This window comes from Poeciliopsis prolifica, unplaced genomic scaffold (assembly GCF_027474105.1).
Source record: "Poeciliopsis prolifica strain line A6 unplaced genomic scaffold, Auburn_PproV2 SCAFFOLD018, whole genome shotgun sequence".
Lineage (NCBI taxonomy): Eukaryota > Metazoa > Chordata > Actinopteri > Cyprinodontiformes > Poeciliidae > Poeciliopsis > Poeciliopsis prolifica.
In genome coordinates, this window is record NW_026562393.1 from 2,991,749 (window position 1) to 3,016,927 (window position 25,179).

Here is a 25,179-nt window from a genome sequence, read left to right on the forward strand (position 1 = left end):
TTACCCGGTAGTTGCTTCAACATGCTTTTTACCGTAATGTTACAAGTTTGATCAATAAAAATAGTCCTTGTTACATAGGTGGATTTTAACAACAAAGATTTCTGCTTTGAGCAAATAAATAGCTTAATTACAGGAGTGTTTACCTATGTGCATTAAGATCTAGAAACAAGGAGCTTAGATTGGGTTGCAAACCTCAGTATGATAAGCTCTTAGAACTATTCTAAATACAGAAATAAATGTAGACAGTGTCTACCCAAATTATGTGCAAAAATGAGAGCAAAATGCATATCACAATCAATATCCCTGTATTGTTCTTCATTCTCATTAGTAAGTGAATGATTTGCATCATGTTTTAAATATGGCTGCATAAACATGAATGAAGATGTTTAGTTTTAACTGATTAAAGCAATCCGATCTACTTAGGTCAACCCTTAAAGAGAAAGGAGCAATAAAACCTAAGGCTGTCGCTACCTACGAACAAGAAACATCTACACAACAAAGATTGGCCGACAACTTGGAGACAAGAACATGTTATTGAGCCCCGAGTTTCTAGATTGCAAGACAACCACTCACCCCAAACAGAGCGCAATGTGTACGCAAAATATGTGCAAACAATAGAGCAAAGTGCATTACTTTTTGTCTTTTCCCTTTTGTTTCATTTTCTCGAGCAACATGTACATGTCACAGATTATGGAAATCTTAAATGTTTGTTAATGTTATATACCCCAAATAGTTACATTTTGATCAATCAAAGCAGCTTCCGCTACTTTGAAAAGATGTTAGATGACTAGGTTGGCTTTTATAACTCATTATGGCACAAAGAGTACAGATATATAAAAGCTGTTCCTTCAAGGAAAATGAATATTCCACACACACGAACGACACACACACTCTCTTACCTCTGTGACTGCCTGGATAGACGCCCCATGCTTCAGAAGGAGCTCCATCACTTTCAGTCTGTTTTTCTTACAGGCGATGTGGAGGGGAGTAAAACCATTCTAAGACATTACAAAAGGGAAAATAAATGCATTCAAGAAGTATAAAAATTGTCCGGAAAGTCTTTGTGTTTCTCCTTCAAGATCCTGCAGTTTTGGAGGATGATAAATCTTGATTATCAGATAAAAACTTAAACAAAGAGAAAACTTTTTTTCTTTCCTTTAACTTTTTTTTCTATGCTTCTGCCTCAGAACCTGAAAAATATGTTGAAATAATCAAGCCCACTATGCACCAAAATAGATCCTTTTCCCTACAGCTCACTTTTTTCTCTCCAACTTGTACAGTCTCTCCTCCCCTTCTTCTGTTTCTTTGAGGTTTCTGGCTCAGCCGAATGACTTCATTTTCCAACCCGTTTCTTTTTTCCCTCCTCATTCTCTCCAGTCATAAAGTCCCTGTGCTTTAACCACACCCAGACTTTTTCCATTATGGAGCCCAGATCCTGGTCTTACGACAGAATAGAGGTTGGTGATATATTTTCCATCATGCTCTTTGTCCTGTTCTCTCCCTGATGTCCCAAATTTAATTATCTCCTTTACATTTTTGGATAACAAAATTACATTTTTGTGTTTTCTCATCTATCATGAATAACTGAAAAGTATGTTTTTTTCCATCTTTGATTCAATCATTTCTCCTCACCAGTGCCTTAGCATTGGGATTGGCCTTCTTGTCCAAAATGACCTTCGCCACCTTGTAGTGACCGCAGTGCGCGGCCACATGCAGAGCTGTCAGGTAGTCATTGGTTACGTCGTCCACAGGCACCTCGTGGTGCAGCAGCAGCTGGACGCAGTTCAGGTGGTCACCCTGTGTCGCCATGTGAAGAGGAGACAAACCATTCTGGAGAGAGAAGTAGAGGAGAGGTCTGTCTCTAAAACTGATAGTGTTAGAATGAATTGGAATACATGATGGTGTCAGGGTAGCACAAAAACTGATGATGTACCTTGGTCTTCGACATTATTGGAGCTCCTCTGTTCAGCAACATCTCCACCACCTGCTCATGGCCACTTCTGGCTCCGCAGTGAAGAGGAGTCAGGCCATCCTGCAAAAGCAACAACCAGCAGGATCAGCTTTTTCTACTTTTTATCACCATCAAAAGCCTTTTTCAATGACAGAACAGCACAGCAATACTGGTTGCTAAAATTATTCCACTGACCAGCCATTCAGCTCTAACGTACAGGACAAGTTGTGATAAAGCAGGTTTTATTATGAAAGAAGACAGAGATTGAGCTCTTTGGTGAGTATAGTAACGGTCAGATCACAGAGATACTAATGCATTGGAGAAAGTGGAGGGAAAATGTAAAAATGGCCACTGTCTATAAATTCTTCAGATTTGCTGACCTCTTTCTGAGCCTCTCAGAACACCAGCGTTGTTGAAATGTCACCGCGTGTGTGTGTGTGTGTGTGTGTGTGTGTGTGTGTGTGTGTGTGTGTGTGTGTGTGTGTGTGGGAGTTTGTGCATGTGCCGGTACCTTGGTCCTTGCATCAATTCTGGCCCCCCTCTCCAGCAGTAGTCGTACCATGTTTGTGTTTCCCCGTTTGGATGCTACATGCAGAGGTGTTATGTCATTCTGCAAAAAGAATAAGGCCACATTCAGTCGTTCAGTCCCACTGATCAACAGTTTTCTCATTGAGATGGTTAGGATCAAAGCAGAAGTACAAGACGAAATTAAGTGAATACTACTGGTTACACTTTTACTTGTAACTGATAAATTAGCAAACATAAATCAAAACAGACTTTTTGTCAACGAGCAAAGCTCTCCCTCAGCCAGTATTGAAGGCAAATGACTAAACACCACCCCCTAGAGGAGAATATTTTAACGCCTCCTTTTAACTTGTTTTTTCCAATAATTTGACAGAATCAAGTAAATATACTGTTGATTTAAATTGAAGGGGAAAAAAACCCATCTAAGCCAGCAGATGCACTTAAGGAAAGAGGAGATAGCATAAATATTTGAGACTGATTATGAACACACTACAGGTTGAGTCAGCTTCATTTATATAATAACATGCTTTGGTCATAAAGTCCTCCTTCAAAACAAAATGTGTAAAGCATTGTGTAGTAAAAATCCCAAAAATCAACTTTTTTTTTGTTTTCTCACTGGCGATCAGAGCATGTTATGGCACAACGCAAATGTATTCGTACCCTTTGAAGTTTTTAACATTTGGTTACATTACAGCCACACACCTTTATGTATTTTATAATGATTTTCAAATATGTCCAATATTTTCTAATCAGAACAGTGAGCATTTAATGTGTATTCAACCATCTTTGCCTTGATACCCCTTAATTAAAATCATGACAAGTAATTGTCTTCAAAATTTATAAGAACTGATAAAATGTGAGTAAAGTCCAAAAAGTGTGAACAGAACAGTGTTGAAAGGGATTGTTCTATTGGACATAGAAGGGAGAAAATGACTACCTTCACAGTGGAAACCACTAGCATTCACTCCTCACCCTCTGGTACAAAATCAAAAGAGATCCAAGTATCTGTGTGTTTTCCCCCACTGAGTGACAAAGCAGCTGCAGAATCAAACGCAGGAGTTGTTGATGGAGCATTTGTTGCACCTTGGCACTTACCCTTGCCTTGAAGTCCACAGCTGCCCCTCTGTTGAGCAGTAGTGTTGCCACATTGATGTTGCCGTAGTGAGCCGCAATGTGAAGTGGAGTGAACCCGCTCTGAGAAGGATGAGACATAAAAGAGGTGCAAAAAAAAAATGAATTTAAAAGGCAGTGAGGACTAACCAAAATCTGTTACAAGGTGAGCCAAAAGCAAAGCAAAATGAGACAGTGTATTTTAGCACTGGCTGGCCAAATGCAGGTGAAAAGAATAAAAAAAAACTGAGTAGAGATCAAACATGCTATCAAACCAGAGCAAAATTCTACTTTTATGGCAAAATTACTCTCTTTGGTCATTGAAAACATCAATGTAATTTAAGGCAAACCAGCACCACAGGATACGACTCATTTAACTCATTTTACAACAGTGGAGTTTTCATAAATGTTGAGCAAAGAGTTAATATTTAACTAAATAGGAGTTTTATCTTTTTAAGAAATTATAAGTTTTATCTATACAAAGTAGTACATCTAATGCTGCAGTTAACTGAAAACTAAGCAAAGTATGCCAGCTTTGCTGTCAATTTTTATTGAAAAGTTGTTTCTGTTTGCTAATGACATGCTTTAATCTGAGAGGAAATAAAGAAATAGCACATGCAGGTAAACATGCATTTTGACCCAAATCTAGTCATTAAAACCCTGCTTTGAATCCAAAATAGGCTCTATTCAGAAAACCAAAATGTTTGAGCTAAACCCCGGCTTGAATTAAAATACCTCAATACAAATTGATGTTTATATTTAACCTTTCAAAGAATCAGACCAAACGTGACATGTTTTTGTATTTTTTTTAAGTATAATTAGCAATGATTGAAAGAAATTACATCAGATTATCAAAATAAATATTTCTGACAAATTTAATTAAAAATTTAAAATGACATTGCATAACAAGTAGAGATGGCAATCTGATGATCGCACGCTCAAGAACAGCAAATCATACCGAACTTAAACCTGACCTGTTTTTGATCAGAATGCCTCACTGCTTTCGTTTTTGTACACATCTTCTGTTTACTGATAAGTGTGGCAGGAGATCAAACAGGTGTCTGACCTTTAATCCTAACCCCCAAGTCTTATCTCAAGCCTCAAATGTTCTGTAATTTATGGACAAAAATGGGGCAAAAGAGAACTGTGATTTGTGACAAAACATACTTTGTCATTTACAAAGCTTTGGAACTCTACTGGAATACCTAATACCATCTAAAATAACAAAACAAAACTGTTACTGCATACATACAAAAGGAACATCTAAATGTGATGCGGGCTTAAAAAACACAGGCACAGAGGTGAGGTGCAAAAGCATTCATGCCAGCATTTAGCATTCATGCTAGCAGACAGAAGGCTTTGCAGTGGAGAGCGTGAATGACAAATGAAAAGAGGAGAAAGAGGAAGAAGAAAAGAAGATGTACCTCTGTTGTTCTATTCACCATCATCTAGAAGGGAAAAAGGAAGAGGTGGGGAACGGAGGGGTAAGAAAACAGGAACAAATCAAGGGGGAAAGGTTGCACAGGAAGAGAGAATGGGGTGGTTAGTGCACCACAACAAGTACAACAGCAACGCCGACATGGTTGCACCAAGCTCTCAGATGGATATGGGGCGATGCGGTTGTAAATAATGAAAAGAAATAAACGGGAGTCACAGCAGCACACACAACAGGAAGATGAACTGAAACTCTGCCTTGTGTTGTCTGCTGTACGTTTCATCATTATGTGCACTAGAAATGTTTACATAACGTGAGCAGTAATGACTTCTACCACTTTATATGTTTCTTAACATTTTTTTAGATTGTTAATATTTTAAATACCAGTCTGCAATCTTTTCTTAATAAGCCTCTGATTGTTATTTGTCTACTAAACTATGGTCCCCATTGATTTCATATTGCAATGGGGGAATTATAAGTTCAATTCTTGTTTCCGACAAGTGAGATGAGCAAAAAATAAATAAATAAAAATAACACCAAATACAAGTAAAAAGAAATGACCTTATGTGTCAAACACTACCAAAAGAAAATAGATATTTTAAAAACTGGGAATAAAATCAAGGATTACTTGCAAACAAAATGTGGAAGTTTTCAGATGATTCAGTATCTGATGACTCATTCAGTAAATTATTACCTTCAAAGCTGAACATATTGACGACATTTCTAAATTTAAAAGAATGTTGTATTGCTCTTAAATCTTGCAGATCTTCATCGCAAATATAATGGGTTGATGGTAACGAAGGTTCAGAAGTACAGGTTTTGAAAAAGAAAACCCGTCATGAATCCCAAACCCGCTCTCTGACAATGAAATAGCGCAGGAGCTTTTGTTGCTTCTCAGGGCTAAGAGACCATACCTTTGACTCAACATCTGCATTGTGGTCATTCTGCAGGAGGAGGGCGGCGGCCTTGGTGTCGTCTTTCCGGGCAGCGATGTGCAGCGCTGGGAGTCGGACCTTCCCCTTGGTGTCGTTTTCCAGTAGGAGGGAAACCACCTGGTCATGGCCCTGCTGTAGCGCCACCGCCAGTGGAGTAAAACCATCCTGTAAGTCAGCAGAAACAGTTCAAGAAGACATCAGTGACTTTTGTTGAAAGGCGGAAAGTACATGACAACATATCAAAGAATTATTATTTTTTTTTAGTTCTTACTCAATCAGAAAGTTTATATCAATATCAAAGCATTAGCATTACCCTTCAATTGTGCATGCTGCTGATGGCATATTTAGTAACTATCCAATGACTATCTAGTTTGTTGGCTTATGAATATTATCAGTTGGCAACAACTAACAATTTATGCCATTTGTGCAAGTAGCATTTAGTTTACACAAACTTAGCATTTTTAACATTACGGTGGCTACTAGTGACACCTAAGAACTGATGTTTTGTGCTACGAAGTGATATTCAGCAGAGTTTCCCAACCATGGTCCTCAAGGGACCCCAAGCTGAATGTTTCAGATGTTTCCTTGCTTTAACCCACCACCTTCAAATGATTGTAATTCAGAAAAAGTTTGTTAATCAGCCATCAATTGAAAACATGTGTGTTGAAGCAGTGAAATGCCTAAAACATGCAAGGACCATGTGTGAAAAACACACACACACACACACATACATATATATATATATATATATATATATATATATATATATATATATATATATATATATATATATATATATATATATATATATATATATATAAAAGCAATAGGGATGGTCAATGTAGACTTAGAGTTTTAAGGTCATTTTAAGGTGAACAGCTGGAAAGTGACATCTTGAGTTTTAGTAGCATTTCACCTTAAATTAACATTTAGTTTGATATGGAATTATAGCTCTCACCAACTAGCAAACAATAAAACAATAGTGCAAGTCGAAAGGTAGGTTTGAACTCTGACACAAGTTACTAAAGGAACAATTGGCATCTTCAGAAAGGCTACCATGGCTTTTTGCTTTTGCAAAACTGTCTTAGTCAGATGTTTATGCCCAACAGATGCAGACACTTGCAATAAGGTTAGCAGGATGCTAATCTCAAATCATGCAGATGAAATTTGTCTGAAAGCACAAAGCGATCTAATAACCACTTAGCATGTTAGGCAATTCAGTCCTACAGATAAGTGCTTCAATAGCGGTTCGGCGTCTCGCTGTAGGACAAAATTGAAAGGGAATAGAACTGCTAATGGACTTCAAATGAGGAGTGGAGATGAACCTACAAACACACAAACTGAAATGCAATGATTCTCCTCGGTCATGTGACAAATCCAGGCAAGGCAAACGAGCAGCAGAATGGGTTATCAGTTTAAATAAGTTTCTGCTTGTGCGATAAATAAATGTATTTTTACTTAGGGCACAGACCCTCAGGACAACACCAACTCAGCATCATTACACACCCAAATATCAAAGACATCCTACACAAACCTGAACAAAGGTGAGCATCTACACAAACAAACACACGCAAGCATGTACACACACATTCACAGCCTGATCCACAGACACAGCCGCACCCGAGGGAACACAAATATATTCAAATGCATAAATTTAGCCTTTTTGAGGATTTCAAAAGTGGTGAGAAACACTGCAGGAAACATCTCATGTTTAATCTGCCTTATTATGGATTCATGTAGCCTATTTAATACTCTAAAAATACCCTGAAAGACAAAAGATGTAGAAACAAAACATGAAAGGGAAGTTGATCTTTATCTTCTTTAAAGATTGCAGTGACACAGCATTATTTTGTTTTGCTAAAACAATACTGATTAGACTTAATCATAGACAAGATGTTTTGTCATGTAAATGGGACACTAACTCAGAAGACAAATGTAAACTAAATATTACATTTATAGAAAAGGCAAAAAAGAAAAAAAAAGATACTAGAAAATTTTTTATTTCTCAGGCTCCCCTGAAAAATTTGAATCTGAATTATTAAACATACCGAGTTGCCTCACAGAGGCATCAACATAGATATGTTTGGTTGCATGAATTATTCACTCTATGTCCCACTGGAGGAGGCAGGAGAAGAAGGTTAGGGGAGGGGAAAACAGACTGAGGATGAGACAGATGCAGACCAAAGAGGAAACGATTGAGACAAATGAAGGAGGGAAGAGGAGGGAAACATGGGATGAGGTGTGATGGAGCGGTTTGTGGAAATGTCAAGGACAAAGCTCTGAGAATACAACACAGGATTTCCAAAAAAGGTACATGGGCAGTTTAAAATGTGTTCAGAGAACAGAGGAGTAGATCTTCATCATGGAAGCTTCCAGCAACGTTTTTGTAAAAAAGATGCAGATCTTTTACGTCAATCAGTCGGCAGCTACATGTTTTACTGGACACAGAGAATATATTTGTTTAAAAAGACAAAATAAATTAACAGATGGTTTAGAAGTAAGCCCTGGAGCATGATATATATCTGTTCTTCTGCTATATAAGGCCCTCAGAAACAAAAGGTCTCTGGTTAATGCAGCAGTTCTTCCATATTTGGCTGAAACTGCTAACAACAAACATGTCTCATAGTTTAAAATTAGAAATTTGTTTTATCTTGTGCTTGAGTGCAATTTTTTTAACCAGCTTATGGTTTGTAGAGAAAGTTAGCAAAGGTACAGAATATGACCTAATTCATACTGCAATTAAAGATTTCCAACACATTTATTTTGTTGTGTGTGCCATTTGAAGCTAATTGTGGAGTTTTTTTCAATGTCTAAAAAAATTTTAAAATAAATAGGAATAAGTCTTAGTTAGCTATCCTGTTTTAAAAATATAATAAGGTGGATTTGTAAAATTGAGCATTTTTAATTTGATATTCCAGCCAACATAAACATGCATCAAACAAAACAGTTTTTGTTTTTTTGTAATATCTAAGAATAACAATTTATGTCAATTAAAACATTTATAAAATGTAATCCTTGCATAGAGATCGGTGAAAAACTAGTTAATTAAACTTCCAAATGTGACATGAAAGTCATGTAACCTAAAATGTTTTTGTTTGTTTTCAAATTTAACCCTCTTCTTCTCCTCTTCTTCTCAGAGCTCAAGATGGTGACCCACTGCAGATTTTTCCCAAAACATTCAGTATGAGTGGATTAATGTTAATTTTCATGCTTCTAGGAGTTACAGATTTTAAAAGTGAAATTATGGAATCTTTGAGTAATTAATCTAGTTATTTTTTTTACGATTGACAACTAAGACTGTTTCTGATGTTCGGGAATGTTTTTTTTTTTTTCTTCTTTGTTTATGTTTACATGCATTTTTTGGAAAATAAATAAAGCATCTTTGCCAACAGTCTTTCGTTTTCAGGATGGGATAATAATTAGACCTAGTGCTTACTGGTGGCTACCAGTTGCTAGTAAACATCACCTGTGCCCCAATAGGACAGTGTGTTTGTCGTAGTCATGCAAAGATGCCAGCTTTTTGTCAGGCTGCAGATGGCTCATTCACAGCGCTCTGCTTGCTCACGTCAGCCTCACAACGTCACTGATTTCTCCCCGTATAGGCAGCTTAAGCAAGCCAAGGTCACTCTTATCAAAAGTCATTGTCACACTGTGCTCAAATTTCTCCTTTACTCATTAATCTCCCTGAAACCCACATTCTGAATCATAATTTCCAACATCTCCTAAATGACCCACTCGTTAATGGCATCCATTTGCCAGAGATACTTTTTTGTGATAAAGTTTGAGTTTAATTCCAGGTGAGTCAGTTCAGTGATGGAGCAATGTCTAGTTGCTAGAGATGGGTCAAGAGTTGTGTGGGTCTATGCAAACATGTTTTATAAGTACTTTTATTGCCTGCACTTGTGTGTGTGTGTGTGTGTGTGTGTGTGTGTGTTTTTCTTACCTCTGTAGCGATGCTCTGACTGGAGCCGTTGTCGAGTAAAAACTGCACCACTTCCAAGTGATTCTCCTGCGCTGCCATGTACAGTGGAGTAAAGCCATTCTGGGAACAAAAGCACAAAATAATGCTGTTTTACAGAAACAATGACATCAAATACACACCAGAGTTTCAATCTAAGCCCGTTTAACTCACAGCCCTGTGACATTAACATTAAGTTAACTTAATGACCTGTAGGGTGGATTTGATCCGCAAGCCGTGGGTTTGATTTTGGTATGCACCAAAATTTAAAATTCACATCAATCCATGCTGCAGGCAGCAATTATGCTTGCATTCCAGCGTTATTGTCTCATTTTCATGATAAAAAAGATTGAAACACCTTTTGTCTGATCTTTGAATATAAATTGCGTAAAGCACTATATTTCAAAGTTAATCACCCACGTCCCACCCAGAAACAGCAAAAGCTGGATGTTTTTAAAGCAGAGAGAACTGCAGTAGCTCTCTCATGATATGCATACTGTCGCCTCCACACATACCTCACACCTGATAACAGTGGAGATAAAACCTGGCCTGCTGCTGAGGTTACTGTGGAGTATGTGTTTGTTTTTGAGAGGTTGCAACATGACACTTTAAAAGATGTACACAGCACCAAATACATCACTTATTAGTCAGCCTTTTGTAGCTTTTTCAACTTGTTTTCCTTTCAAAATTCGCAAAAATTTTAAGAGGAGATAGAACTGCTATCAGTCAGACTCCTCTGTAATCTTTAAAGTGATCTTGATCAGTGATTGTTTTTTTTCCTATTTTTTTTTCATTTGAGTCTAGAATGTGCATGAAAGCATATTGAATCCTACTTTATAGGCTCAATGGTTGAAACACTCTGGGCCTATAAAAAAACAACAACAAAATAAATGTTTATTTTGTTGTTGTATAAGTACTGTTTGAGTACTCCTCTAATAGACAGTGCTACTAGCAATCATCCGTTCAGTTGTGTTTTTCTTGAACACGAAAGACACAAATGGAGCTTCTGCCGACATCAACTCTGTTCTGAGTTTTCAATTCAGTCAGTTTATTTATAAACAAAATAATAATAATTGTCTCGAGGGATTTTACAAAAGAAGTTATATCAATTCAGTTACATTCCAATTGATCCTAGATAAAACGAATTAAGCTCAGTCTATTATTCAAATTAGTAAAAAAAAAAAGACACAAATTTCTATCCAAGAAAACCCAGCAGATTGCATCAAGTTGCTGTTTGAGCACAAAGCAACAGTAGACAATCACTTGCTATAGGTTTCATGTCTACAGATATGTTTTTCAATAATAACCTGGAGGATTTCACTCTATTATTCCCTGTTTTATGAATCCATGTTTTTATGAGGTTAATGTCTACAACAATCAAACTCCTATTTTCGCTGGCTGAATATTTATTTGAAGAGATTTTATGTTGTATCTAAATCAATCAGCTGTAAATTGCTGTGATTTCAGCACTCCTACAAGATGCGGTCTGATGGATGAATTGAAATCCTTCGGCTGCAGCACTGCAGTGGAGCCAGAATTGAAAAACTGTTTGAAATAGCAAAAGAGCCACAGAGATTTTCTGCAAGGTAAGCACAGGACTCTCAGTGTCTGAACAATCCCCTTTCTCACTCGTCTTGATTGTGTTCATCAATCATGGAAAAGATTCTCATGTAGATCAACAGAATCACTTCCACTAACATTTAGTTAACAGAAACCATTTCATGGGCACAATAATAGGACATAGAAAGGACTAAACTCCACATACATCCAGGTTTTCATTTATTAAAATTTATCAATAAACAAATACTCTTTGCTGTTCAACATTTTCAGCTTTTGGTACTCATCCATTTCCATGCTTCCTGATTTACTGAATGTCATAATAAAGCTTCCCCTCCCCCATCACTGAGGCTCCAGCAAAATGAAATTTATGATTGCTGAAGAGCCTAGCTGGAGTTTCAGTGCAGCCTTACACATATCAGTAACAACTTATTGTATTTTCCTACTCTCAGCAGCTTCTGCCAAGGTTTTGACATTGACATTATTATGGGTCCTCTGGTCACAGAGCCCACTGTGTGCGTGTGTAAACGTGTGTGTTGACTATTGAATATAGGCCAGGCTGCACAGCAAAACTGCTGACACAGCTCACATGCACAGCCCCAGATGGATGCTTTGTGTACAGCAGCTTGCACTCACATTCATCTGTACGGCTGCGCATACACCACTACACTCTGCACTGTGGGCGCGCGTGCGTGCGTGTGTCGTACCTGAGATTGTGCGTTGACGTTTGCACCATTTGTGACGAGCTCCTTCACCACTTCACTCTGCCCAGCGAGGGACGCGATGTGCAGGGCGGTGTTCCCCTTCTGTTTGAACAAACAAGCAGGAAACAAAGATGACTGCCAAAGTGTGGGCTGTGGCAAGAGAACTGCAGACGGCTACTAACATCCAGACACAGTGGATTCGCTCTCAATGCAAAGAGGAAAATAAAAGAGCTTTAGAATCAGTTGGTTATACCTTCATGACAATTTAATATTAATTAAACCCTGAAACTGAACTCATATTGCCTCTAACCCAGAAGAAGGTTCTAATGTTCTCCAGATCTTTAATCTTTAAAGGCTGCAAGATGTTTCAGGTATGAAGGGAAATCAGACAAAGCAGCTGCTTTATTGCTTTTGCTTCAAATAAACTTAGAAAGAGGGAATGATCAACCATCTTCAGTAATTTATTTACTGTGAAGCTCAGTACATAAACTCTAAAAAACAGTTTATATACTCTTTTTCTTTCAAAAAAGGCTTTGATAAAAGTTTCTCTTTGCATTCCAGTGGAGAAAGCAGGATTTAGTCTCTAATATTGACACATTTTAAAAATGTGTTTGAATGCAAACTCTGTAAAACACTGTGGTATTAAGCTGGCTGGGTGAACCAACCGTGAACACTGTCATGTAAAACAACATGTTCACCTTCACATTTGACTGTTAGAAAAAAAAGAAATGAAACATAATGTGGTATCTTGACATTATCTTAACTTGTGGCAAACTATTAATATTTAGAGTGTTCTTAACAAAATAAACATAAAAAAATTTAATTTAAAGAAAAATCACAAAAACAGAATTAGAACTTATGCAATGAGAGAAACAATAATCACAACAATCAGATGTACGTACATGTTGATAAATGTGTTGTTACAACACACATTCGCATGCACACGCACACTAAGTGTTTAAATGGATGCACCTGTTTCATGTCTGAAAGCTACATAAAGCAGCAGCTGTTGCCATTCTGTCACTCCTGCTGCCACTGGTGCTCAGAAAAACTCAATCTTACTCACTGCAGCACAGAAATAGGCCAAAATTTGATGTTGATATTGTATGTAATAATAATAGTAAGTGTGTGTGAGACCACAATGTACTATAATGCAGTTGTTCTGAATTCTGGTCTTCAGGCCCTCTATGTTTTAGATGTGTCTCTGCTCCAGCAGACATCTGGAAAATGTTGGGCTTTAAAGTTAACAAAAATTTAAGGTGTGGTTAACTTTTCCTCACCAAATGAAAATGGTAATCAGTGATTCTTTTTAGCATTTTCACTATTAGGTTGAGCAAGCAGCCAAAGCATCTGAAGATCTGTAAAACGGTGTTAATTTTACACCTAATGGGCAACATTAAAACAGTATTCTTTCCTGGAAGCACTTAAATGCACCATAATGTATACAACCATTTAGTTTTTATTTTTACTTAGGAATTGTGGAGTACTCACTACTTTTACAGATTTAGAATACACTTAGAAAGCCCAGAAATTACTGACTTTACTTTTTAGATTACTTTTTCTATATTGTTATGCAGAGAGACTCCTATTTTTGCTTCCCAGGAAAGGAATTTGAACAAACTTAGAATTCGGGAAAACTTCTTTGAGAACAGGAACACTTAGTTTTTATTACTACTTATAAATTGTGATACTTCTTACTATTAAAATATTTGAAGATACTTAGAAAGTCCAGATGATACCTTCTCACTTTTACTTTAACAACTCAGAACAGGGATTAGAACAAACTTAGAATCCAGAAAAACTACCCTAGCAACTCTGATCTGGAACGGATTATCCACATTATTAGATTTCTTTCTTCTTTTGCTCTTTCCTTTGGTTTGTTATATTGTTTGTATTTCCTTTTTAATTCATGTAAAGCACTTTGTATTCTCTTGTTGCTGAAAATGTGCTAAATAAATAAAATTGCCGTACCTTATAGCCAAGAAATGCTTAATGCAGTGGAATAGTGTCAATATTCCTAAAACAAATATGAATTGATCGTGCCCCCCAACACACAACGATTCCTCTCCTAAGATGCCATTAAAGCAATGTGACTTTGGGAAAGTGCAGATTTAGCAGACTGCTGTTGTTTTGTGTGATGTACTGTCTGTGTTTATGTGACCACTGGGTGCTTCCCACCTTAGTAGCTGCATCCACGTTGGCACCCTGCTTAATGAGTTCAGCCACCACCTCCACATGGCCCTCCTTTGAGGCCAGATGGAGAGCATTTAAACCATTCTGTATGGAAAAGAGGGAAGACAAGATGGCAGTAAGGAAGAGTGAAATCCAAACTAAGAAAAAGGTTTGACAAGACTAACAGAAAAAGAGTCTACACATCCCTGTCGATCTGCACAATTTTTTATGATGAAATATTGACGCTGATATACGCAGGTCCATTAAGGTTGCAGTGGATTAAGGTCTGGTCAGGAATACCTTCCTGACCAGAATAGCAGTTCCAGACTACAAGTGTCCTGCAACACTTTTCTTTTTCTTTACCTTTCCTGGTTTTCAGTAGGATACGCTTACCTGATTGCAAATGTTAATGTCGACTCCATTCTTCAGGTAATCCAAAGCTTTCTCAAGGTTTCCGGCCCGAGCTGCGCGCAGATAACAAGCGTTAACATCCGTCTGCAGAAAGAGAGGAAATAGAGGAAGCAGAGGGTTCATTATCTTGGCAACCCACGTTAAGTAGATGTATGGCAAAAAAAACCCCCAAAAAAACCCTCCTTGGTAAAACTTAATAAACATCAAAGCAATCTAAACAATTTCTAGAGCACTTAAGTTGGAAACAATGGCTCACTGATGTACAGTATGCCTCATAACATCTTTATCACCCCTGCACTTGAACATGCCTTCAGTAAATCCCTCAAGGCTTGTATGTTAAACATCAAATCAAAAAAGAGGTTAACATCAGGGTGATGATATCAGAGAGGCTGCATGTAAGCCAGAATAGGTTCAATGGTTTGTGTGGGAGGTTTTTGGCGAGAAGGATAAATTCATGATAGAATACATGGTTTTCAACATCTCTGTTGGATTAAATTGTGCTGCAATGAGCCAAGAATAACCAGCCAGCAAGCAAGCCAAACGGTTGAGACATTTACCATGTCTTGGATCACGGTTTTGTTCGAACCAACACACTTTTCTTCACATGACACAAATATGATTGTAAAAAGGTTTATTTTCTGTGAAAGGCTTTTAAGGCCAGTGTTGACAACTCACATGAATTATGGCAACTGTCAATTGATAAAAACAAAACAAACAAAAATAAAAACCTGTTGAATAATAAACAGTGTGGTGGTTTTATTACCAGCGTGTTTTTCTAATCTCAGCCTCTTCTAGATGCACCCTCTACAGCAGGCGAGCAGCAGAGCTAATTTAATTATTTTGTCACAGCTTCCAGCTCACATAAGCAGAGAAATAAATATACTCCTTCGTGTGTGATGCTATGTGTGAGAATTTTATGGCATTATTGGACTGGTAAAAGCAAGACAGCAGTGTTGTGCACCACTGAAACAGAAACTAAGAACCAGGTAGTTGATATCAATAGTCAGGCTGTGTGTGTCTGATCTTATGACTGCAATGCTGAGCTGAGCTTCAGGCCACCACACCCATGGAGTGAGATGTGCACATTCTCCACATACCCCTTATCCAGTTCTTGTTTTAGCACCAACTGCCAACTACTCCAGTTATTTTTAGATGGAAATGTATTTAGATGAACATTTGAAATAAAAAAATTGCCACATCGCTTCTGCTTTTCCCAAAACATTTTCTTTGACGATGTTGCTGCTCGTTTTTTCCAGAAGTGGGCCTAAGAAACAAAATATCTATGTTAAGAGACATAAAGTTGATACTTTTAATGCAGTGTTACTCTAAAAGTGTTATTTACTGAATTACACTTTATGACATGGCCATAGAAATTCATGGAGACTCCTTCATGTTCATGAGAGGTCCAGTCATGTTTATGACATTGTCACATCAGTCTTATGCAGACTCCTTCAAAAAAAAGTTTACTTTTAATCAAGTTCACAAAACAATTTTCTAATACAACTGAAGATTAATATAAAACTAAAATGAGTAAGGTTTAAAAAGAAAAAGCCTCTGTCCATTTCAACTCAATTTGTTTCAATCATTTTGACATATTTGAAAATGTACAAACAAGCAAAACAAACCAAGAACTTATGACACTAGTATTATGTGATTTCTTGACTTGTCCTGTAACACACGCATCAATGCCATCTGCACTGTAATCTACGTTATTGCAGGCAGATTATTGGCTAAAGCTGGTTGCTGAGCTCATTTCCCACTCGCTGAATGGTTCTTATCTCACATCATCGCTGCACATTCACAAAGTGTGGAGACAGGAGGGAGGGGGGATCGCCAGAGGCTATGACATCAGACTCACTAACACAACTGCAAGTGTACAAACTTCTGAGCAAATGGGTCCTTAATACACATCCCAAAACTGCAGTTCAGGGTTTGTCTCATTGGAAATTACAGTTCAGTTTTGTCGACATCCATAATCAAAACAGCTTTCCGCAGTGATAAACTGTCTGAGAAATGTTCCTGATTTTTTTTTTTTTTTTTTTTTTTTTTTAGTATTGTAGAAAATAAAAATAAAACAATAATTTACAAGTGTATTGACTGAAACTGCAATAACATATATAAAGACACCACCTAAACAACCAGACCTGCAGATGTGTCTGTGTGTCTTAGATGTGTAAACATCCAGTCTGTCTGGTGAAGTGAACCCTTTTTACACCTTTAGCCCCATCCAGATTCAACTCTTTTGCACCTGGATCCTGACTCTGACTGATGAACTTTTTCAGTGAATGTATTAAATCTTCAGCAAAAAGTGTGAAAGGATTGGTTTGCTTTCTTTGTGACAAACATCAGTGTGAGTCACAACCACTCCGAAACCTGGTATTTTGTTGCTTTATTTTTTTGTCTCAACATCCATTCATCATTCTTTTAAAACCCATTTAGTATAAAAACAAACCAGCTCTAATTCTGGACAACATAACTCAAATTTAGACTCGACAAACACTGCTTTTGATATGTAATATCTGATAACATGTATGAAATGCCTGCGCATGTCTCTGCTTTCACAGATTCACGAGGTTTACATACAGCTCTTTCTGTCACTGTTGTACGAAAGCAGAATATCTCAGGATGGTGTTATATTCTTGGATTCCTGAAACCCTGACAGAGGTTGCGAGGCAGATTGCCAAATCTTTTCAAATGAGATGTGACTTGGCGGCATGTAGAGTACAGAGTATAATCAGAGGCCCAGCTCACATATCCACCCTCATAAAAACTACTCCAGCCATTAGGAAAGCCATGCATTCATCGTCGTTGATTAAACTAGACTGACACACATTTTTCATCTTGTGTAAAAGTAAACATGAGGCTTTGTAGGCTGAAGATTGTAACTAAAAAGTCGATTTGTCCTGCTTGTTAAAAAAATAAAATAAAATCTTTGTGCCAAGTTTCTGAAAACAACAAGTACATAACTTGTTCACTTGATTGATGTAAACAGCTGCATTTCAATTATAGATCTTAACTTAAATTTTAGGTCAAAAGGTGAAAGAAAGCTAGCTGGATTGAACGGTAGACACAAATGTCTTTCCTTGGGTCGCAAAGAAACCACACAGCTTTGTAACTATGAAAATGCTCCTGGAATAATTTTGACTGAATGTTTGACCACTATTTTTGACATAACTGATGGAATTTATTTAATTTAGTTGGTTAACTCTGAGGGACCCCACTTTTATGCATAATTACTACAACTGAAGATGTCTCAGATCTGGGCTCCTCCTGAAGCCCAATGGTTGAAATTTGATGGTAATAAACCCAAACATCAAGAATCAAGAAAGCCAGCTAACTTTTTGTTTCTGGAATAGCTCTTACATCAAGCCTATTAAAATTGTGTGGCCTATGATTAAAAGTCACACAAGTGCCAGAAAATCAATCAGTTTATTTGAACTCTAACAATTCAGCAAAGAAAAGTGTTCAAATAGCCAGCTGGAAATATGGCAAAAATTTTATTAGGTGGCTAGAAAAAGTTTGAGGTATCTTTCATAGCTGTCAAAGGTCATTGGACAAAAAAAATGAGTGAGGACTGAGTATTTATTTCAACCTATATGTATAATTGAAAGCCTTTTGTGGATTAGAATAAAATTCCAAGTAACTCAAAAAATTCTTGTTTCTGAAAACCACTTAATAGGTGTTAATCAGTCCACCATGGTTCCAATGAATTAGAAAAAAGACCAAATTGTCCTGGCAACCATGTCTGTGAGAAGTATATATGAAAACGGACTCAAACTCAAAGGTTTGGAAACACAACTTCACTCAGACTTAAGGGTAAGTAACGCAATGGATTGACGCATTTGCAGAAATTAAAGTTTTTTTAGTGTTTAAAAAATACTCAGAAAGTAAGTAACAAAGCTAGAGTTTAAATAACAGTGATAAGCATACCAGTTTACATATTCATGTCAGTCATCAGGTGATTAATGGAAATGGTCCCGACAGTGCCTTCCTGTTTAAGAGAACCTTCATATAATTCCTCCAATAACATATGAAACTGAATGATTTCCTCTGTGCCTCTATCTGTCACTAGTTGGTGTCAAACTATCACTGTGTTGCTCATCACAGTATTACACCATCCAGACTGCGGGGGTTATCACAGGTAAAAGTACAAAGAACATACCAATTACAGAGGCAAAAATAATAATACAGTTTAATGATGTTAACAAGTTTAGTCACAAACTGGGTTAAGATAGAAGGAACAAATGGTGACTATATGTGGAGAAGGAAACAACATCTATTCCATAATGTGTAATGATTGTGGTTGTTTCTTTACAGTAAAAAAAGAAAAAAACTACAAAAAAATAAATAAATTCAAAAGTACTTGGAGTTCAAATGGACCATCTTCAGCTGCCAGTACTTACGACTACATTATAGACAGCAATGCATGAAAACCTGAGTGGCATGATATTACATAAAGAAAAAAACACAAAGGGGAAGTTATAGCCTTTTGTCACATTAGGAGACTAAAAGTGTAACAGGAAAGTCAAGATCTTTAAAAACAAGACCTGTTCTTATAGATACTTCACAGAAGTATTCAATGTATTATTATTATTATTATTATTATTATTATTATTATTATTATTATTATTATTATTATTATTATTATTATTATTTGACATTTTGTTGTGTTACAAAAAACCTAAAAACAAATCAATAGAAATTTATGTGAGAGGTTACTGCAACGTATTTAATAAACATTAAACCAACAGAAATAAAACTTTTTTTTTTTTAACAAGCAATAATCTAAGAATGTAATTGCTTATGCAATTAGTTTAAAAAAAATTATGTTACTGAGGAGATTTTCTGTTGGAGTATACCTTGTTGCAAATTGTAATACATTTTATGACATGGATAAAGACAACATGGATAAGTAATTAATTGCAAGTGAAATGAGAATTATACATAATTTATAAAAACATTTATGAATGGAAAGCTGTCAAGTGGAGTGATCACATGAGTTCAGCTCCCTCTAGTCTGAGTAATTTAATCTGTATGAATCCAGCTGTTCTGCGAAGGTCTCAGAGGACATTTAGAGAATATCAGTACATAAAAACACCGCAAAGATTAAGGGAAACACAAGAAAAAAGTCAAAAAATTGCAACTTGTCCTGAATAAGGAGGGGGAAGTAAATTACTTTGAGGGTCCTCTACTTTAGTAAGGACAGAGAAGCTTGTCAGAGTTGCTTGAAAATAGATGGAGTTAAATACAGGCTAATCCTATGAGTAAACTATTAAAGCTTTATAATTAAGAAATAGACAAGAATTATGTCCAAATATCCATCAATCCAAACACTGTACAAGCGAAGCCATGATTTTTCGCCTCTTTATGCATGGTATTATTTAGTTTTTCTCTTTGTGTGTTCTTGTGACGTGAAATCAACTCCTCAATGAAAAAATATCTGAGGTAGATAAGACACAGACTGTTCATACCTAATTCCCATGATCTCAGTTGAGAAAATCTGAACTATCCCTTTAAGAAGGCTTATACTGCATAGTGCATATCGCATATCACTGTCACTGTTTCACACTGTGACAACTGGCTTTTGTCCTTTAAGCTAATGCTGCAATTATTAGTCAAACATCAACATCAACCTTGTTGTCTGATTTATTTTAATTTCTCCTGCCTGAGTTTTTTCACTTCTATTCCCACAAACACACTGGTTTGTTCCAGTGTCCAAGGTCAGATGCCTCTATCTATATTAGCATGTAACATAAAACAGCATATGCAGAACTCTGAATGTCCATACTCTGTAGCATAAACGCAGCAGGCATTTATAAATGTATAATCAGAGTGAAAGGTTACACTGAGACATACCCATACATTCACATCTACACAGCCGTGCACTGCAGCAGAGTGGTGCAGTAAAGTTATCACTGCGACCTGTCCCATCAGCTCAGCCTATAACATCAACCACTAATGTCCCATCGCTCAACCAGTAGCCTCCATGGCATCACTGAGTCCCACCCCTATGGATTCTACACACGTTAGCATGTGTGTAGAATCCATTACGAGAGATGAAGCCTGATTACAGTCAATGATGTTACAGTAAAGTACAGTGAGGACTTACTTCTGCCAAGAATTCTGCTGCTTCCTCCACTGCCATGTTTGTCAGCCTGCAGCTTAAAGTGTGAAACCTGAGCAGTCAATGACTGTGGTAGCTAGTCCTGGCCTGGAAGCCAGGGAGAGAGGGATGGGGGCAAGAAAAGAGAGGGAGAGGGGAGGTCCTCACAGAGAGAGAGAGAAAGTGAGAGAGAGGAAGAGAGGGCGATAGGGGTATTTTGTCAAAGCTAAAAATACCTGGCTATGAGTGAGAAAGTCCAGAACAAGAAAGAAAAGCTTCAACGTCAATCTGGAACAAGCTCTCACTGGAGCAACAAGAACTCTGAGGACAACATGCTGCTCTGTATGTGACTAAATTATACCACCGACTGGGAAAGGTTGAATATGTCCTGTTGCGTTTATCCAATTCTGAGCCTTTATTTTTACATTAATTCCATTCTAACAAACCTTTGATCTACTTGGGATTTTATAAGAAACAAAGCAGTTCATAATTATCAAAGGAAAGAAAAGTAAAACTCAAAATTCAACATGTTTCATAAATAAAATTCTCAAAAATAGCAGAAGTGGAAGTCAGTTTTTTTAATGTAGTAAAGGCAATAAAAACACATTTATATGTGCTTTTATTGCTTTTACAGATTTGTACTTTTTCTACTAAGCACTGTGTGATTGCTGTCTGAGAAAGTTGCTATGTAAAAAATAATATTGACTTACTTACTTATATATTATCTGAAATCAACCAACAAAGAGCATCATGAAAACAACAAAACACAGCAGACAGGTCATCAAAAACCTTGTGGAAAAGATTGGGTTAAAAAAACAATATTCAACGACTTAAACATCTAATGGAGAACTCTTGGATTCATCATCTGACCTACCCATACCTGGACATTCCACAAAAAGTAAGACATTAGTGCTTAGTTGAATTTTTTTTCTTTCTTGTCAAAATGCTTCTAGCCAGCACAACTCATACCACTGGAAAGCATGCTTATTATTCTTTTAGATTGGTGCCACATATTTGTATCCAGCAAAAACAGCTTTTAGTAGAGAGGTTTCTCCCTTTCTGGAAGCATTCTCAAAGCAGTGAAATATATGTTAGACCATCGTATCACTAGGGAGTCATACTGATTCTCAAGTCTAAATGCACTCCAAAAACACCTGGAAGCAAAGATGAACCAGCTTCAAAATGATGAAAACCTCCCAGAGTAGCTGACCCACGTTTGACCCACAATCCTCATCATGAAGGAGCCCCGGAAAGGCAAAACACCTTTTAACTGACCAATAACTTTCCTCTGCACTACATGAAATTTCCTGCTGGAAGCAGAAAATCAGGCACATGAATCATTATATGAGAATTACTGTCATATTTCTTATATCTAGAAGTAACAATGTTTTGGAGTGGCCCCAGCCAAATTCCTTAATGAGGTAAAATTAAAGTGAGGACAAGGAAGCCCTCCAATCTCAAAGATTTTGCCTTACTTCTGTTAAACTAATCAGGAAGTGATTTAGGCAGCACAGTCATAGCATTTGTACATGCGACACACCGATATTTCCAAATCAGTGAGAAAATAAACAGTATGACTTCAGGGGAAAACCAGGGAAAACACAGAGTGTTGCAACCAGCAGAGCTGCAGTAATATAAAAGAATGTGTTCATCCAGTAAACTGATTGTGGTGTGACGACTCTCCTAAATAGGGTAAGAATATGAATGATCAGTTTAAATGAAACTGTAAATTGAATTCAGAAATAATTCAATATGCATGTGCTCTCTTTTCAGCTAGTCGTGTTTCCAAATAAAAGGAGCTGATATCACAATGATGGTGAGAGTTGTAATAAAGAAAATTTACTTTCAGTGCCATTGCAACCACAAAGATTTCCTCTTACATTGAACATATTCTTCAGCCTTACTTGATCAGCCTATTCCTGCACTTTAAGTCAACACATCGAATAATGAAAAGCAAAAAATTACGTTGGTTTAACATTTGTTTTCTTAGAAATACCTTTACAGAATCAAAATGCATTTTACTTTCCTAAGCATCTGTTTTTTCTTATATAATTTCTTGAATTTATTCTGTATTTTGAGCTGCGTGCTGCGTTTCCTTTTAAATCCTGTTGTCTTCATGTTATTGTTCTGTTTCATCCTCAGAGTAACAGAAGAATTAATTTATGTATTTTATCTCTAATCTGCAGCTCAGAGTTGTGTTGGCGTTGCTGTTGCCGGCAGCTGCGTATCAGTCGCCTCGGCCCAGAGACTGCAGTGACGTCTACAGGTCCGGCTCGGGTCTGGATGGAGTTTACACCATCTACCCAGCAGGCCCCACCTCTCCTGTGATGGTCTACTGTGACATGGACAAAGATGATAACCTTGGTAGCTCTGCAGAAAAATGGACGGTGAGGATGAGCGACCAAAGTTCACTACGAAACAAACAAGTAACTTGTTTTTTGTTTCCAGAGGACACCCATCTGTTTATGTCTGGGCTTTTATCCCCCTGCTACTTTATCATAAGTTTGAAGATGTGCTGGTTTATGGTTTTATTGTTAAAGCCGACAATAATGCAAATTTGTAAATGGGATAGGATTTTTCTAGACAAATTTTAGCACCTTGCAACCTGCCCTAAGGGTGAAATTGGTTGGATAGCCAGATTTTGGCATTCATACCAGATACCCAAACAGTATCTACACCTGAGGATTTTTTTCCCCCACAGTGATTTCAGATTTGTTTGAGACCACAATTAATGGACTCAGGAACTGCTGCCATCTTCTTTCTGAAGCTCTCGGGCAGCTGGTTCAGTTTCAGCATGATGCTGCTCACCCTTGCTTCAATCCTAACCTACACAGCAACAGCTTAAGATTCTGGGGTTTTAACAAGGCAAATTTCTTAAAATTTTGATGTTCTAATCATGCGTGTCTGCTTATTTCAGCCATTTTAAGAAAGGATTACTGTGGGGGCATGATGATTTTTGTTTCTTTGTTTAAAATCAGGTGATTCAGAGAAGACATGATGGCACAGTCAACTTCTTCATGAAGTGGGATCATTACAAATCTGGATTTGGGAATGCTGCTGGAGAGTACTGGTTGGGTATGACAAAACTAATCATGCAAAAAAGAAGAAATTCACACCATGTAAAGACTTTTAATAAACATATCTGCTGTTGGTCTGTTTTCTTTTTTTCTGTGCTTATTTAGATTAAAAAATATACATAATACTTTCCTTACCTTGACTACGAGCAGTCCACTTAAACATTGAAAGTTTGTTTGCTGTTTATTTTTTTTAGGCCTGGAAGTAATGCACCTGCTGACCCAAGACAGAAACTATGAGCTGAGGGTGGACATGGAGGACTTTGATGGTCAGAAGGTGTTTGCTCATTATTCTGCTTTCTCCGTTGGTCCAGAATCTGAGGGATACAAGCTAAACCTGGGAAATTTCATAAAAGGATCAGCAGGTAAGACATCTTGTTCTTAATCAATAGCTTTTAGAATGACTGTAAATATTTTTTAATAAATATGATTTTCTTCAAATAGGAGACTCTCTAAGCTATCACAATGGAAAGAAATTCACGACCACCGACAAAGATCAAGATGAGAATAGCTCAAACTGTGCCAGGCTTACATATGGTGGATTCTGGTATGGGAGCTGTTTCACTGCCAACCCAAACGGCATCTACACCTGGGGTCCTTCACCCCATGCAGCTGGTGTGCAATGGAGGACTTTCAAAGGGCTTGACAACTCTCTCAAAACCATGATAATGAAGATCAGACCAGTTGATGGGTAAAACCTGGAGATAGACCTCATGGACATGACCTAACACATTAACACAATTCCTTGTTACAGAGAACACACAACTCCAGTTGTCTTCAATGTTCAAACAACAGATGGAGAACATTTTGAAATTTAATGTTTTCAATTTGAAAATGATTTATTAATCCCAAGGTGGGATTCGTGGCCCACCTTGTGGCTTACATTCCTTCTGGAGGCTGTCAATGACTAGACAATTTTCTAACTTCAATATTTCCCTGTGATTTTGTTGATTCGTTACACAGACATAGCATGTTATATATTAAAAAAAAATATGTTATTGGTCTTTTCAAACTTGCTAATAAACTGAATTTGGGCTTTAGATTTTCTGTCAATCATCATACAGATAAAAAACACTACATTAAACCATTAACTCTTTAGTGTAAAATCGATATGTATATACATATGAGTTTTACCTTCTGAATTAAATTATTGTAATGCATTTTTTTCATAAAAATTATACTTCTTAGCAATGCACATGTGAATAAATGACTTCACTTAAACACAGAGAAGCAAATCTCTTCTC

The 25,179-nt window shown here is 37.1% G+C and overlaps 2 protein-coding genes across 40 annotated transcripts in view; one reads left to right on the forward strand and one right to left on the reverse strand.

The window, feature by feature from the left end:
- Positions 1-25,179, reverse strand: part of LOC129368050 (ankyrin-3-like) — a 128,202-nt gene that overhangs the window by 57,336 nt on the left and 45,687 nt on the right. For 29 of the 38 annotated variants that reach the window (XM_055042850.1, XM_055042844.1, XM_055042860.1 and 26 more), the window contains exons 2-12: positions 14,741-14,842; positions 14,354-14,452; positions 12,179-12,277; positions 9,900-9,998; positions 5,936-6,121; positions 5,011-5,034; positions 3,572-3,670; positions 2,463-2,561; positions 1,934-2,032; positions 1,633-1,830; positions 900-998 (exon numbers count right to left, since the gene is read on the reverse strand). In XM_055042850.1, coding sequence (XP_054898825.1) covers positions 900-998; positions 1,633-1,830; positions 1,934-2,032; positions 2,463-2,561; positions 3,572-3,670; positions 5,011-5,034; positions 5,936-6,121; positions 9,900-9,998; positions 12,179-12,277; positions 14,354-14,452; positions 14,741-14,842 — 1,203 coding nt within the window. Of the gene's footprint in view, positions 1-899; positions 999-1,632; positions 1,831-1,933; positions 2,033-2,462; positions 2,562-3,571; positions 3,671-5,010; positions 5,035-5,935; positions 6,122-9,899; positions 9,999-12,178; positions 12,278-14,353; positions 14,453-14,740; positions 14,843-20,867; positions 20,964-25,179 lie in introns of those variants that run through there. The other 9 variants (XM_055042855.1, XM_055042854.1, XM_055042837.1 and 6 more) reach the window with 3 other exon arrangements.
- On the forward strand, positions 22,516-25,014 carry LOC129368069 (microfibril-associated glycoprotein 4-like). 2 transcript variants are annotated; one of them, XM_055042894.1, is made up of 6 exons: positions 22,516-22,553; positions 22,635-22,677; positions 23,048-23,248; positions 23,840-23,936; positions 24,133-24,300; positions 24,380-25,014. In XM_055042894.1, exons 2-6 carry the CDS (start codon positions 22,672-22,674, stop codon positions 24,628-24,630), a joined length of 723 nt encoding a protein of 240 aa, XP_054898869.1. In that variant the 5' UTR covers positions 22,516-22,553; positions 22,635-22,671; the 3' UTR covers positions 24,631-25,014. The 2 variants fall into 2 exon arrangements, with proteins under 2 accessions (XP_054898869.1, XP_054898870.1); XM_055042895.1 differs by having other exon boundaries at positions 22,543-22,553; positions 22,639-22,677.